General features: G+C 46.3%; 1 protein-coding gene across 1 annotated transcript in view; it reads left to right on the top strand.

Annotated features, from left to right (window-relative positions):
* Nucleotides 1–17,418, top strand: part of LOC144159836 (protein Skeletor, isoforms B/C-like) — a 96,289-nt gene that overhangs the window by 29,363 nt on the left and 49,508 nt on the right. Inside the window, exons 3-4 of the mRNA XM_077691506.1 lie at nucleotides 448–597; nucleotides 13,198–13,279. Coding sequence (XP_077547632.1) covers nucleotides 448–597; nucleotides 13,198–13,279 — 232 coding nt within the window. The remainder of the gene's footprint in view (nucleotides 1–447; nucleotides 598–13,197; nucleotides 13,280–17,418) is intronic.

Here is a 17,418-nt window from a genome sequence, read left to right as displayed (position 1 = left end):
GTATCAGCGTCACTTCGTCTGGCGGGGTGAGGCTCGCGAACCCTTCGCACATGAAGGATGCTCCTCTAGCATTCAAATGCACCTGCGAAGGCATCTTTCACTTCCGTGTTTTAGCGATTCGTATGAAAGAGGGATCAACCACAATATTTTCACTTCTCTCAGTGTTTCTCTAGAAAGTGTACTGAACAAAAGTGACCAAAAAAGGGGGGTGTAATTCATTGATTGCCATATTTCTCACGGACGAAAATAGTAGAATTGCAGCTTGGCAGTGACACGGATAACATGCACGCATATTGTAAGAGCATTGCAATTGTCTATTCGTTAACCTGTTTTATGTGACAGCCGGGTCAAAAGAGTACTTGAAATATTATGGTCGCATTTATCTCAAATAGGACCATAACTCATGATATACGAGTGTACCTACACGGCTGCTGGCACTTTTTCCAGGTATCTTCGGAGAATACTACGGCAAGTTTATTGGAACCGTCGTTGAAGTGGACGTCGATAAACCGTACCACAACTTTACTGGGGAATTGTATGCCGTCAACGACACGAGCGTCGGTTTCGTGAAACTTACTTACGACGGAAAGGGCCCCGGTAATTCACTCTTGCTTCTATAGTAGGGAATCGTGAGACTGATGGTTAGTTTTTCATCAGTTGTGTCACTGTAAGTATCAATATCGGTTTTATGTACCCGGAACTGCAATAGTTCCACGCTTGCAACAGCCTAAGGCTTTATTGTATCCTAATGCTTTAGCTATTATGGGATAACGAATGAGCGCTGGCCTCGCGTAGTAGTGCAGCAGTGGCTGCGAATAAGGCACCTATCGCGTCCAGTACTGCAGTGGAGGTGCATACGTACCACAAATTTTTCAGCAGGCCCGATCGAAGCCGTGTGGTCGGGGATGGCAGTAGGCTACACAGCGCACTCGGCAATTTCTTCCCCTCTACACTCCAGCTAGGCCAACGCAACGAAGCCAGGAGGCGGACTTTTAGTCTTCAACCTTGGCCTCCGAGATCTCACCGCGGGCGTTCTCCTTCCGCCGTCCCAATCGGCCGGAGAGAGCGTAATTTGAGAAGCGGACGCAGCCCCTTCTTTCGCCATACCGCGGCGCTCGACACATCTGCAAGCTATGCAAGGCTATGTGACTTCGGACGCAAAGACTATATTGTGATCTATGGACGTAAAAAAAACGGTGTGCCACGGAGTTCGGTTGGCTAATACGTGAACTAACGAGGACAGTTGCGGCAACAGTCTGAACTCTCTATGGTCTCAACACGGCGTAATCGGCGTTTTCGGTGATTTCACTCAAATTGAGTCAAGCAGACAGTTTTAAGCTGGGAGGTAGAAGACAATAACCAAACTCTTTGTGATGGTTGACTTAAAAGTATGATGCATGCGAGTAGGTAGATAAATCAGCGACCACCCGAAAGAAGCGCAGGCCATTGTGCTGTGGTTTTGCGTCGTCCTCTTATTTTTAACTTGTAGATGTGTATTTACACGCAGTGCCCGTACAAAACTCCTTACGTCTTCACCCAATGGAATATTTACAAAAATGGCAACTTGCATAAGCACATGTCGAGTACTCGCAGAAATTCGTTTTTTAATAATGGTTCAGCCACATGATTGCTGTTGATTGGAATGCATGTCACGATAGATCTTTTACCGCGGCTTTCTACTGAAGAATTGGAAAATAGTAAGCATGCAAGTCCTACACAAACCAACCGTTGAGTATAATTCACTCCAACCAGTTTCGTTATATTCGGATTTGACTGTATCTTCTTCTTGAGTGCAGTTGAACTGCACTGCCAGCTTTAGGGCTATACCTGAAACTGTGGGCTCTCCTGAAGCTATACGGCACGTGCTAATAATATTTTCGGGGTCTGGTGTGTGTTTTTATGTCTGTTGTTCGTGTGTTGTTCTCTGCAGTTTCATTTATATTGCGCGTTTCTAGAAAAAATTAATTTCTTTTGTAAGTCAGCTCTTCGTCTGTCCTCCTGCTGTCGTCCGTCATCTTCGGAGGCACTGTGATTAAACAAGCATCAACAACGCGCCAAAATTTTCATGTTGCAGAGCTTATGCCGGGACCTTTTGATGCTTCGGAAGTCTATAATAAATGTTCCATTGATTTTCCGAATCAAATAACAACAAAAGGAATATTAACATAAAGACATTTAAAAGATGTGACATCTATAATAAATGTTCCATTGATTTTCCGAATCAAATAACAACAAAAGGAATATTAACATAAAGACATTTAAAAGATGTGACATCGCCGCCTGCTTAGGCCAGCGCAAAAATTGATTGCTGGTACGATATAAAACTGACGAATACTCTTTCATTTACCACATATAGCACAGAGCTAAGCCTTCTTTCCAGAGAAAAAAACTTATACGAGGCAAATCTTTTTTCGGCTGACAGTTAGGCAAAATGGATGAGAAAGTCTGGCGCAATACCCCCCTTGACCGTGTCCTACGTGGGTATAAATCAATGATAGGTGTGTTCACTCGTTGCACATACTCCGCTGCAATTGGAGGCTGAAAGCTTGTACGCCCTTTGTTGGGCGAATCATCTCCTCACACGTGGTTCTTGATGGGTCACCTGGTGGCTACGGTTTCGAGGGTTCTGGGACCAACAGCAGTCCGAACCACATAGGTTATAATGAGCCGTTGTGGAACCGCTTAGTGACCTAACCGTGCTCCCGGGCGGTCACGCGCGAGTTACGTGCACAATGGGAAGGAACCAGAGGCGAAGGCATTACAACCAGCGAAAAACAGGCACTATGCTTTGCTACGACCAATCCGTTCATCTCGTCAAGTAGATGTTATCTGCACCGACCTCCCAATCGGTCGCTTAGTTGTGACTACAAATGGAAAACCAGTGACCAAGCAACCGTCAAAGTGCCGGTCACCCTCTGTGAGACAAGTTACCCGTGTGAACTCTCACATGCTGGATGAGAGCCACTCGGGAAGCTGGAAAACGTTTGCATTTGCAAAGCAATGGCATCGCATTCCAGCGATGGATCGATCGATCAATCAATCAATCAATCAATCAATGAAAACTCAACATGGGGTTTATACAGAAGCAGGTTTCAAGATCGGATACTTTAGCAGGACCTTCAGCAATGAATAACATTTAAAACACTGAATAATACCAGAAAATGACAGGAAAAGCGGATGTGTACACGAATGACGTACAGCCGATTCGATAGGTGAAAATAAATGGTAGGAATGATTATACTAAGCGAAACTCAGAACAGCAAAGCATCGGAAACCATCTTGGTTATGTCTTAGGCAGGGGCATGAAGTAACACTTTAATTCTTTTTGGAATTTGTGTAATGTATTCGAAGGCCTAATGAAAGGCGGCAGAGAATTCCATGGGGATATTGCCGAGAATGTGCACTGTCTGTTTGCCGGAGTTATTTTGTTACTTTCGCTAAACTGAAATTGTTCTTAGAAGCAAACCTAGTTGTGGTAGTATTAACACGTCTAGCTGCCAAAAAAGGCAAAGACGGAGACTAGTAGCGAAGTACCTTCAACAAAAAATACCTCGTTTATAAGCTTGGAAATAGACAAAATATTTTTTGCATAAAGCAATGAATAACCATTCACGCTATACGAACTAAATGAGATTATTCGAATAGCTTAATTTTTTATTATGTGGAATGGCGCAAGGTGAGTGTAGTATGTATTTCCCGAGCATGAGGTGCAATGTAGTTTGTGAATGAATACAGGAGAAGTATAGTAGTATAAGCGATGATTGGCTTGCATGCCGTACGGCATGCAGGATTGCATGTTGTAAGTCATTTTTCTTTATATTAAAAATATGATAATACTTAATGTTGGAGTCCAGTAGTGTGCCTAAAATTGAAGAGTATTCACTAGCAAACATTTGTTGGTTACCATTTGTAAGTGATGCTGTACATGCAATGGCCCTGTGGTGGGAGTAGCAGAAAAGTTGTTTTAGAAGCCTTAAATTTGACCTATTAAGATTACACTGCTTTACCAAATTACGAAGATCGACATTTATTTACCAACTACTGACGAAACAGTACTATCACAGTTGTAGAGAGTGAGAGATGGAGAGAGGAAAGACAATTCGGAAAACCAATAATGTATACCAGCAAAGGTTGTGGCCCCAGTATGGAACCTTGGGGTACCCCAATGTTGCTTATGAGTAGACGTCAGCAACGGAAACAACCACAATTCTCTCTAAAATTTTCATCTATCTCGGAATGCATCTCGTAATAAGTAATGGTATGTAACGCAACTCTGTTCTAGAATACACATAGCAACTCTCGCGTATGCACATCGTAGGCGCAACGTTGGGGTTTTGATTGTACGGCACGAACATATACCCTCTGCTTGGCGTCTATTGAGCAATTTTAAACAGCGAAGCGGTTTAGCAAAATGTTATTTTTGTGGGTGCAGCTGAGAATACCAAGAAATTGCCGAGCGCAGGCACGTTCGGGTGCGTGCCTCGCAACGACCGCCCAGCGTCCCCTGCACGCGTTTGTTAAGTCAAGCATACAACTTAGAGATATTGGCCAAGATTTGCCTAAAAGAAAACTCCAGCGCTCACCGTAATCCTGAGACCACTTGCTCGTAACAATAGACTCCAGCATTCGCCGTAATCGTGGCAACACTTTCCCGGCACGAGAAAGACACGTAATAGCGTGCGCCCCTCCAACGTTATGTTCAATGATTATCATCTTCAAAAAAATGAAGCAAGCCCTCACTTATAGCGACAACGATGGAGTAAAGGTCGTTGCCGCAGGGAAGAAGCCAATCGGCGGCAATGCTAGACTAAAACCTTCGTGATGGCCGTGTAGGTTGGGTGCAGCTTCGCTACCTTTCAAGCCTTAAGTTTTAATGTGAGCTTCCTTCATATTTTCTAGTGGTACTGGTTTGACGTCTTAAACACCAAGATGTGAAATTTGTCCTAGCGTCGTAAACATCGAAACTGAAATCAGGCCTAACGTCTACGTCTTTTGGCTAATAGCTTACGGCACGCAGATCAACCCAGCTCTTGTTGTTAGGGATTCTGTGGTTGTCGCCTGAGTTTTTCGTACCACTTCGACCATGTCCAAATCGAGTGGTCGGATAAACACCGCCTTTCTAATGCCAGGTGCACACGTTCGATTCCGGTGAGGGGAAGCGTATTTTTTTCACTGCACCCACGATCATTCATCATCATCATCAGATAGTTTTCTGTAGAACCGATTGGTGCACATTGGCATCATGCAGAAAAAAGATTGAATCCTATTGCAAAGTCACAAATGGAGCGATTGTATAACGCCGGTTTCATGACGCGAGTAACACAGGTACGCTTCCGGCAACGGGAAGCGATTTTTTTTTACTTCACCCAATATTCATCATCATCATCACCATCATCATCAGCGAAAGTTTCCTTTCCTTCTCGGCGTACTGGCGTACGACGCCGTTATTGGGGAGATAAAACACTAAACCTGCCCTTTAAAAAACGTCCTCGCGTAAACATTTGCTTCACTCAGAGTTCCAGGTTAAAAAGTACCAAAAGGATCGCGCGAATGGCGCAAGCAGGGTAACACGGCGAAAATAAATTGGCGCGAAAGGAAATTCATCTACTGGCTTCGGAAAGCTCTATGAAGGTTATCTTTGCGATTACTGAACGCCAGGCGGCTTCTTTGTTACCCCTAGCGTGGGCGACGTTCAGTCAGTCCCGCTGTCTCAATTTATTTCATTTCCAGCAACATGGCAAGGGCGTGATTTTAGAAATCTGCCTCCTTAGCCAGGTTTCTAATACCCTCTTATCGTCTGCATGAATTCATGGTGGATCCGCCATTTTTGGGAGCAAGCAAGACGTATGAAATCAGTGAAAAGACGCACGTGTAGCTATGATGGCTTGCTGGGTAATTTAACGCGCAAGTCATAAAGATGACCCCCAAGCTGTCAAATATTGCGGATTTTAAAAGTTATGAAAACAAACGGCATGTATTATAAAAATTAGGAAGGCAGGTTAGGTTGCAAGAACAACACTTCACTTTAAAAATGGCGGCAACAGATTAGGCGATTAAGTAACGTTGATCCAAAAGTCAGCAAAAAGTAGGTGGTTGAGCTAAGAACAACAGACTCTTTTTTTACCCAATCTTTTATTATCTTTCAATCACTTTTAGTAACATAGGACCCTATTGTCAACTGCACAAATTTTGGGGACTTCGGGAATTTGCAGAAAGATTTTTTGATTGGCTTACAATTTTGGTCACGTGTTTCAGGTTTACAGAACGATTGCGTGGTTTCGTCATTATGACGTTACATAACGCTTCCTGTTAACAATTCTAAAGTTTGCCTCATTTATCTTTACTGAAACCGCATAATTCTTGGCCGGCAGTGAAAACTAGACTAAATGCACCGGACATGACAACGTAGGCCTGTCTTTGCTATTCAGCAACAATCACGGCCGGGCTAGAGCGGCGGTGCTCGCTGTCTTCATACTTACGGCCTCCGCAGCGGCGGCGAGAGCAATGCGCACCAGTCTCGACGTAAATTTCCGCCGCTCTTCGCATGGGGGCTGCGAGAGCCTGCCAATGCCTGGTCCTTGCGGGTTTGCATTTGTAAGCAGTTTTGCACGCGCGCGGGCTGTTTTCGCAGCGTTCGAGCTTATGTAGATTAACTGCGATCATACCGGCGCACAATGTCGTAGATCTGTTATACTACTGCGGCAAATCCTGCAAGCTGGACTCCGGGCATCGACGAAAGTTATAAATCACGTCTTGCAATGCCAGACGATGATCTTGGCCACTTATTCGCTGGCGGGGGCGGATTTGTGGGTGCGCCGTAGAAAGGGAATGAGTGGGAGTTTTTGCATGGATGACGATGATATTTCACTAGACGATGATATTAATATTATCAACAACATTTTATTCTTTAATTGTGTCTTCATAAGCTAAACGAATTGCCAATGTGCCTTTCTGGCCCATTGGTAAGCTGTACAAAGGTAAGCTGTACAGATTTCCTTTGTAGCCGTACGGCTGCATTGAGCTGGATGTAAAATTCTACTGCGGAGAATCTTATTCACCTTGGGGATTTTGCCTAAAGCTCGCCAATTCAAATAAAACAAGACAACATGAAAAGCCAAAGCTAGTAATATATAGGGATCATGCCGTGCTCGGTTTTATTATCCAAATATTTCATTAATTTCTTTAGAGAAATTGCAAATGTACATCGAAGCCCCGTATGGCTGGTGCGCAGCGTGCGGCGGTAAAATATTTATTAGGAGTCATTATTCGTTGATGGGCATGGGTCTTCACCCGTTGCGTCGTATTACGCCAACCGTTCCCTTTCTTGCGTTTGCCCGTAGCCAGGATTGTAGCGACAAATAAAAATAAAACAAGAGCAGCAGCGGCACTTAGCTTGCTCGCTGAGTGGGAGACGCGCGCGTCAACAGAGTGGGCCCGAGGCGCCGGCTCCTTGTAGCGGCCGCAGGTACGACAAAGCCCCTTGCGAAGGCCGTACCAACGCCCGCACGCCGCCGCTGTACCGCGGCTGTTCAACAATACTGCTTGTAATACACGCCCTCTTTATGATTGGCTGTGAAGGCGTGACTTAATTTAAACAGTTGGCGGGAACGATCACGTCGCACATTGGCAACTTCAGCCTGTGTAAGGGTGACGTAATTTAACGTGACAGCTTGAAAATGGCGGGTGCTTTAGCCGCGAAATAGGGCACAAACATTTGCCGACCTTCGGCGCCGCGAAATGTCCGGGAATTTGCCTCACAGTTGCGTATGACACGTGCTTTAAAGCATGTTTTCTACAAAAAGAAAGAATAGTTTCGACGGTTTCCAAGTTTGCAATCACGGAGCATACAAATGACCTGCAGTATTTTGCTTTTTTGTTTGGTCATAAAATAATAATAATTTGTTTAGCAGCAACATAAGAGGGCAGTACAGGCCTCTCCAGGACAAAGAGAACCCAATGCATGGCATTTGTCCACACTTGTAGTAAACTGCTGGGTCACATGATCAAACTCAAGAGAAAAAAAACAAAGAAAAGTTAGTCCTTTGTTTATTTCAGCGCTGATTTGAGTCGAGCTTGACGAATGAGTGAATCGGCGACATCGGTGTGCTCTGCGGTTATCAGGCGTAGCGCTTCGCTGTTGTTATGTGTCATACAAACGATGGTCGCGGCCGTCGTTTTCTGTGATCTCACCACAGCTTGTAACATATAACAACGCCGCCTGTATAAACATTGCTTAACGCGTCGCGCTCTTTTCAATGGGACGGGTAGGGACGCTTAGTGCAGGCACTCATCCGCTATGTGGCGCGCGCCGGCAGACATCTCGCCTTACGTCACTGCTCGCGAGCCGCGAACGCTGCACCCACTTCTACGGCGAGTGTCTGACACTCGTCGTAGAAGTGGGTGCAACTGTTTCGCTCACATGTTAGCCGCGACGGGGCGATAGTTCTAGGGCGAACTGGGGATCTCGTTGAACGTGTCCTCGCTTCATACTTGCTGCATTTTTCGAAAGATAACTGACGGAGGCGGAACTGAAATAGTGTAAAAACATATTATTGTCCAGTAGACAAATATCGAACAGAAAAACCGATATTTTCGTATGATGGAGCCATTATTTTACTGTTGGTTTTCTCTCTGGAGGATTTAGGAAAAAAAACATTGCAGGCACATTTTTTTGTTCAGGCGCTCAGGTACTTTCCAAAAATATCACCGGCTCATAAATTTCAGAAGATTACAGAAAACAAAATGATAAGCATAAAAGGGTCCCGCCACGCTGCCCGGGCGCTTCTGCAGTACAGTCCTCAATTTCAAAAGTGCGTACCGATTCGGAGTGCGAACAGCGGGGACAAAACAAAACCGAAATGCTGAGGGCACGGAGGAGGGATGCCCCACTCAGAAAATATCGGGGCCCGTGATTCAAGTAGATAAGCACGGAAATCTGGCATCAGCCTACGGCAGTACAAGTAATTTTGCCATTTTGCTCCGAGGCAAAGGCGGTTTTATAAGCGATGGACGAAGACAGACAGGCATGGTGAAAAAGAAGAAGGCGTGGGAGCGCCGCCTCGGGAGCGCTAAACAAACTTTCAACTATTTTGCATAGTTCTCGAAAAGCGGCGCTGGCCGGCGGACATGAAAGCACGCAGGCATAGAGTTTCTTACAGTATACACTAGAGAGGAATCTGGCGCTAGCGTCTATGCGGCTCTCATCAAGGTCGTCTGTGTCGTCATGGACCGCCATTACACATCGTGGTCACCTTAGTTTCATCATTGGCTTGGATTGACACGTTTTAGTGACCGCAAATGTAAACAAAGTGCCACAAAAGCCCGAAAAATAGTGTGCAATTATGTAAGTGGAAAATAAAAACAGGCTGTTTTAAAACTAAGGAAAAAGGAAGTAAAGCGTATTTTTGCCGGAATGGTTGTGCCTGCTATTCCGCAGGCGAAGGTTGTAGATACGAACAATGTTAATATTTGGGGGGTAACTCACTAGAGACTGTGATTTTATTATTTTACCTATATTTCAAATAATGAGTTGTTTGAAGAGTTGAAGAGTTTTGAAAGTTTTTTGATCGTGCCTATGAAAACGTTGCCTTCGTGGTGAACCGGTGCACCGACCGCCAGCTAGTTTAACAAGAAATAAGAAAACGTGTAGTTAAACAGTCGTGGACGATGACAAGGTAGGACGCATACAAGCGCCCGTATTTGCCGTATCGTGTCTTCGTCGAAGTTCGTTTTGTTTCTTTTTTTCGTCCGCTACAAATGTCGCGGAGGCATATTACCCGCTCAGTCATACGTCCTTCGACTGCGGCATGAGCAACGTGGTGCGATCATGAATTGCCTGCTGTTTCACTGAACACGGCTGCCGCAGAAACGGGAGGATTTCGGCTTCCTTGTAGTTCGTAAACTTGTTAATGCATAGTGAAACCCGCCGCGGTGGCTCAGTGGCTAAGGCGTTCTGCTGCTGAGCACGAGGTCGCGGGTTCGATTCCCGGCCGCGGCGGCCGCTTTTCTGGTGGAGGCGAGAAGCAAAAACGCCCGTGTGTACGAGATTTCGGCGCACGTTACAGATTCCCAGGTGGTCAAACTTAATCCGGAGCCCTCCACTACGGCGCGCCTCATCGCCTGCGTTGCGTCGGCGCGTTAAATCCTACAATAAATAAATCAATCAATTAATGCATAGTGAAGAAAGCAAATCCCAGAAATCGCTTAACAATCCAATGGTCATGCCAAGCCCAAGCCAAAAAGGAGGTCTTCCCATGAACTCCCACGACGACATGGCTTAGTAGGCGCAGTTTCATTTCTAGTATACTTACTAAGAAACTCTATGCACGCAGGAAGGCTACGGAGCGGGGAAGGGTAGGAGAGAGCAACAGGAGAGTGGCTGTTTGACCATTTTTCACTCACGCGTTAGGCAATGATTATACAGGCGGCGTTGCATATAAGCTGACGATAGCGTATCAGCGGTGGCGGCCCGGAAGGTGATAACGCAACAAAGCTTGAATAGAAGCTGAGAGCCAAACTATGTTACTAAAAGCTGTTGAAAGAAATAAATAGATAGGGTAAAAATTTTTGATGTTTTTTAGCTCAACATCTGCCTTTCGGTCGCTTTTGGGTCAACGTTACTCGATCGCCTTGTGGTGTTGACGCCACTTTGGACCTGCAGATATGTGTTTCTCTTGGCAGCCTCAGCTGCCGTCTTAATTTTAGATGCAGAGCATCTGATTCACTCGCCTTATCCCTCCGGCGTCGTCGGCGTTGTCCGCTCCTCCCCCATTCTCCTCGCCGCGCCAGCTGCGCTTTCTGCTGCTCACCCCCTCTCCTCTCCGATAGCGAACACTCTCTCGAGAGGGGCATTTGATTGGATTTGATTGGATTGGCTTGGCTTAGCTTGGATTAAAGTGGATTGTGTTGGATTGTATTGCGTCATAGCCGCAGCACGTTGCGTCATAGCCGCGGCAGACGTGCTGGGATCCTGCGCATGTGCAGTACTCTCTCTTCCGCGGTTTCCTCTCCTTCGGGCGCGCTGCGCATATAACCGGTGTGCCGTTCCCCGGCGAAGCAACATCCACGCTTGGCTCAAACACCTAGAGTCCACGCCACTTTACAAGTACGCCAACGTCGTCATCGACTGGGACCGGCTTACGCAGTCCCCTCAACGTTATGCGTGCTATAAAACGCGGTCCCTTCGCCGCTCCGCCTATGCGTCGCATCTACACAGGGGTTCCCGCGAGGGGAGGTGGAAGTTTTAAATGCAGAGCATTTCTTTAACTCACGATGTTTTGCGTCCGTAAGTCGGCGTCCGCAGCCAGCCAGCTGCTCCTCCTCGCTCTCAACAACAGGTGCGGGCACGCATGCGCGTGCTCCGGCGCTGAAAGAGGCGTTGCAGCAGCAGGTGCTACCTCCTCTCCCTCTACTACGTGCGCTACGAATAGTATACTCGTTGCCCGAGCGAAGGATCCGCGGCCCGACGTTGACGTTTGGCCGCGGCTTCTTGTGCATGAAGTTCGGCGTCGGCAGCGCGCTTCAGACGCTTGCGTTCGGCGTCGGCAGCGCGCCGTCTCGATCCAACCGATTGCCCCACAGAGAGGGTGGGGTGCAAACGATGGCAATAAATAACACGTTACGTAATTACGTCTCTCGTCTCTCTCTGTCTCTTTCTCTCTCTCTTTCTCTCTCTCTCTCTCTGTCTCTCTCTCTCTCTCTCTCTCTCGTCTGGCAACCGAACTACCCAACCCCTACGACAACAACTACAACTACCACCCCCAACTACCACAACCTACGCCACGTGACCACCCCCAATGCTGTGCATTTACTCGTGTCCCTCGCGCGGGGGAATGCGACGGAGGATTTTTTATAGTACGTGCGGAGTGTTTTTTTTATATTTTATGCGGAGTATTAGATACCTTGGTTGCTATCTTTATGAGTGAACCATTACATTACACTGCATTTCGTCATAGCTATACGTGCATCACGTCACTGATTGCTTACGTCGTGCTTACGCAAAAAACAAACCGAATTGCCTGGGAATTTGCGCAGTCGATAATAGCGCCCATAATTGAGTTCTCTGCTTCAATGCAAGCTTTGTTGCATTATCACATTTCCTTCCGTCACTGCCGCCACGCTATCGTCATCTGCTATGCTATACGTTTGTCGTGTGATGACAGAAAAATAGGGCAGTGACCATCTGTCGTATAGCGTGTTAAGGGCAGCGAAACGCAACGCCTGATAACGATGAAGCGTCCCATTCTGCCGATTCACTCATTCGTCCAGGTCGAACTGAATCAGCGCAGTAACGAACACGACAGTGAATTTTCAATGTTATTTTTCTCTTGAATTCGATCGTGTGACCCACCCGCTCTAGGAAGAGTGTGGGCAAATGCCATGCGTTGGATTCTTTGTAATGAACAGGCTTGTGCTGCGCCGTTGTGCCTTTGTTACGCCAAACAAATTGCCTAAGGTTATTGCCTTTTAATTACCTTTTATTGCTTAACGTAAAAAGAAAATACGAGAAATTATTTTTATGCTCTGGTAAGGCAGAATTGGAAACAGTCAGAACTATTTTTTTGAAAACATTTGTACACGGGCGAAAATGTGCCTGATACAAAGTCACAGGGATTTTATGGCGTCGAAGATGGATGAAATGTTTTGCCCTATGTAATGGCGACAGCAGCGGCCATTTGAAAGCTATAACGCAATAAAGCGAACTTTCACGCTGGCTGAAGTTGCGAACATATGGCGTAAGCGTTCCCGCCAACTGTTTATATTGCGTACGTTACGTCTTCTTAGCCAATCACTAAGAGGGTGATACATACAAACCGTGTTATTATTTAATAGCAAAGACAGGCCTACGTTGTCATGTCCGCTAGATTTTCTCTAATTTTTCCTTGCCGGCCTAGAATTAAGCCCATAAACGTCATGAACTGTCAAAATTAAATCACCAACAACCGCTTTTCAACCGGAAGCACGGGGCCAAACGTGAAAGTGAATCAGTCAAAGCTTCCAGCGAATTCACAGTTCACCATGATTTTACGGCACCTAGAAGAGACCGGCTGTTCTAATGTGTCTTTTTACGACACTGTGAAAAGCGTTCTCAATCCGATTTGTTATGTACCAAACGCTTTCTACCCATCAAAGCACAAAATTTTGAGCATGATGATTGTAACACAAACGTGTCTGTTTACAACGTGTTTTTCTTTGCAGCCGCACGTTTCTGGGTTGCCAATAAAGGCGAACAGCGCGCGGATAACTCAACCGGCTACGCGACCAAGGACGAGCACGGCAGGTAATGATGCAATGTTATTTTAAGAAGCTTTTTGTAGTATTTAAATAGGTTGCCTGAAAAATTGCCACAAATTTTATATATTGTTATTCATGAACACTGCTGTTTGTATGCTTGACATTTAAGATGTTATTCAAAATATCATCAAAAAATTAGGCAAAGTATCTTCATGGTTACAATACAAATTCAACAATGTTTGGTCGATTTTGTAGATATAAATTTCAGCGCAGCTGCAAGTGTGTTATTATGCAAGAATAGTGTCATTTAAAAGTGGATGCGGGTTAGGTGCGCTAACCTTGTATATACAAAACAAAAGCTTGGCATAAAATGGTTGAATGGCGGATTGGCTTGGTTAACCTTTCATTTAGCCGTATTGCCGACCCCGTATCGAAGCCGTTCGGTCCCGTGCTACGCTCACAGAAGGAGGCCGGGTGAAGGTGGCATTCGTTCATAGCGAACGCACCGTTCCTCTTTCCCGGGCGCGAGAAGAGTCACGTTGCCCGAAACGACCCAGCGCGCATGCGTGGGAGGCTGTGGGGTGGTTGGCTGCCTCAACCACAGCGGCGGTGACGACCGCTGTCGGCGCGCGCAGGAGCCAATGTTGCGTAGTGAAGCATTCCCAATTTCCGGAGGGAGTATGTCCCCAGATTACTACTGTAATGGTTGAACAATGAAAATGCCCTCAAAGAAATTACGCCAAAATTACCGCGCAAGGAAACTTAACCAGTTCTTCGAGATTTATTTCCTTGTCATGGTTTGTTAGTTCATACTAAAGATGTGGAGGTTACAGAATTGCAGTCGGCTGTCAATACATAGCCGTATGATTGATTTGACTTGATGTGTTCATTGATTCTGGAGTTAGCGCACCGAACCTACACATGAGATATGAGGCATGTCATAATGAAGTGCTGCGGATAACTGTGACCACCTGGGTGCTTTTAGGGTCCGCCAACATTTAAAGGCATGGGTGTTTTAGTTTTTCGCTTCCATCCAAAACGCTGTCACAGCAGCTGGGATCGAACCTTCGACCTTTGGCTCAGCTGCACAATGTCTTAGTCACCACCGTGGCACTACCGCGGATAATACACAACTGTCTATGGCAGGAGTCTGGTAACACAAACGGCTGTAACTTTTACTTCAGCGGAAGTAACCGGACACAAATACTTTGACAATAAGCCGCCAAGGTCCTTGTAACCTTAAGCCCACTACCTCGCTGCTCATCGTTCTTCACAAAGTGCGACGGCACCAACTTTTTATTTTTTCTTGTTCAGACGGTGCGGGTGGTGGTGAATTGTGCGTACGCAATAGAGGCCAGAATGAATGTTCTTGGCGCAAGGGAGCAGTGACACTGGCGCTTCTCAGACCGAGGGCCCTACTATTTCCTCGCTAGGTCAGTAATCACACCGCAATATTCTCCAGCCGTCGGAGCGGAAGCATTTGGGTGTGACGTCACTACACTCAATGTGCTTGTTACATTCATCGCAGCCGGTAGCCTCGCAGCTGTGGTAGACGAGGTGATAGTTTAAGGCCTGTTCGGATCCTAGGTGTCTAGCACTTTTAATGGGCGGTACGCCGGCTGGGCGGCCTGTAAGGGCGTTTCACATCAAGCGACAGGCTGAGTCTTCTCATTCATCAGATTCAGAGAGACGCCACGCTGCGAAATAACAGGATAGCGTGCAATTTACGTATAAAATTTTGTGGTTTTACATGTACATTTTGGTGTTGATGAATTGCGTGTTCGTAGCCCTAGAAAAAACGTCTGGCTTTAGTAATGTCATGTTTTATATATTTATCAAGTTCGGTCAACGGAATAGCGGCTACCTGTTCACACAGAACACGAATAAGCGGAAAGGGGAGTAAATGGCTCGTCACATAGCTCCGTACCATGTCGAAGTTTTCAATGCTCCTTCCAATGGGGGTGTCGCTCTACTCCCAATATTTCCGCAGTTATTCAGTAACATATGGGAGTTTCATTTTACGGCCACTTGAGTGGGAGTTTTCAGCGGACCATTGGAAGTATACATTTTCTCATACTGGGAGTTTTCAGGGGGCGGGTTGGAAGCACTGTGGACCTGAATCGAGGTATTGTTTCTGTTTTACGGCGTTTTATGTAAGCGCTGCGGGGGATTCTATTACTGAATATTGGGTTCGTATTGAGCCCACAGGCAGCATTTTTATTTTTTCTTTGGGAGTGTGTAGGAACCCTATTGTAAATAAATTTTAGTCTTTTCACGCTTGGAACGTTTTAATGGCAAAACATAAACTGTTTGGTTTCTGAACGCAGTTAATTCATTGCATAGCAATTACATAAATACGAAGTGCGTGTAAATACGTAAATAACACAGTAAAAATGAAGAATCAACAGAACACTTGCATCGAGAATACAATGTATCTTGTTAAAAACTTTATCGACTACAACACTCTTCAAGAAAAGTGTAAGCCCTTGGCAACCAGTAAGGTCAGCATGTCGTCGGTGCGCTGTATGATTGCACTCCGAAACACTGGCCCTGGCGCACGTCCTGGTATTTCCCCAGAAAACAACAATGATAACATAATGCCTTAAATCTGCGGCAACAAATACTGAGGCATACTGGATATCCTACCTGAAAAAAAAACAGCACTGTAAGGACGCTGCACTTATCACTCCTGTGTCCAGCTTTCCGTGATGTCTGAATGTGCATTTGGGCTATGCAAAAGTGCCCTTCCATCAAATACAACTGCGTTCATCAGATGATCAAGACGACGTGGTGTTAAAAAAATTGCGCCAATCCACCCCGTGAATGTGGTTGGAAAGCAAAGCTGTAAACGGCACCCTTAACGATTACCCATGCGACGTCAGTTAAATTCACTCACATCGCTCTACAAATAGCAAAACCAGAGAGAATTGAAATGCACTTAACCACACCATTTATTACTTCGAAGAGATATTCTTGTTAAGGTTAAATCAACTCATGAAGCATGAACGTTGTTTGGTTGAGTTGTATTGGTGTAGCACAAGAGTGGAAACTTTTTTTATAAAATAAAGTAAGCTCCAACCCGCTGTTAGACGATCTGTCTTCTCCGTCTCTGCGCTCCGGACGGAGGCGACGAGATTGGCGGCAGAGAAGGAGAAGGAGGAAGAAATACTTCTGTTCAGATTTCTGAACGGCACAGAGTGCAGCCGTGGGGAGTGATTCCTTCTTCTGTGGGGCCCATATGCAGTCTGCGCGGCCTGCGTTCTGTCCATCCGCTGAAGCTGGGTAGGTAGAGAGGGCCTGGGCAGCAGCATTGCTCTTGTTGGGTAGTTGACGGAAAGAGAGGAGGGCACTCAGGGCTAAAGTCGCACATCCCGATTATGGGGCCGAGTGTTCCTACTTCTGAGCAAAATTTACATTCAGCGGCGTAGCGATTTGGATACATTAAGTGAAGACGCGTAGGCTGTGGGAAGGAGCCCGGATTGTATGAGCCGTAGAGTTCTTTGTTGTTCTCTGGAAAGGTCAGGTTAAGGCGAAGGTACGGTCTGTCTCAGAAGGCGATGATGCTGGGTTATCTTCCTGAACGTGACAAGCCGGTTACTCTCCTCGTGCAGCTCCATAGCACGGGAGGTAAAAGCGCAGGCTTGTTGGGTGGGCGTATTTGTTGCAATCCTTTGAAGCGTGAGGGGGTGTCCAGATGAGCTGAATGGAACCGTTTGGGGAGTGGTTTTTTAGCACGAGCAGTGCAGGTAAGGACACCCAACCCTACTGGTAATTCCAGTAGGCTTGCTGGGAATCTATGACTACCCTCCGAACCCCTGGTTGAGCGAGAGCCAAGGTGATGGCTGGCTCTTCTGCTGCCGTCATGTCTTGGGTCCTAAGAGAGGTACACGCAAGGAGGTTGGTTCCGGAGGTAGCCACGATGATGGCGTATTGCTGCCCTCGATGTTTGGAGGCGTCTGTGTAGATAACTGCATGATCCTCACCGAGGGTGGTGTTTAGCGCTTGAGCCCGTGCTTTTCGGTGACCCTATTCATGTGAGCGGTTCATATTTTTATGCAATGGGAGCACCTTTAGTTTTAGTCGCCAAGAGTCTGGGAGTACGTCAAGCGGAGTGACATTCTGGGCTGTCCAGCCAATCTGGTGAAGCATGCGGTTACCCATCGCAGTTCGTAGTCGTACCTTCTG

The sequence above is a fragment of the Haemaphysalis longicornis genome, unplaced genomic scaffold (genome assembly GCF_048455015.1).
Source record: "Haemaphysalis longicornis isolate Haplotype H1 unplaced genomic scaffold, Haemaphysalis longicornis Haplotype H1 scaffold_10, whole genome shotgun sequence".
NCBI classification, from domain to species: Eukaryota; Metazoa; Arthropoda; class Arachnida; order Ixodida; family Ixodidae; genus Haemaphysalis; species Haemaphysalis longicornis.
The sequence above is the reverse complement of the archived record's forward strand: the minus strand, read 5'-3'. Positions and strand labels throughout refer to the sequence as shown.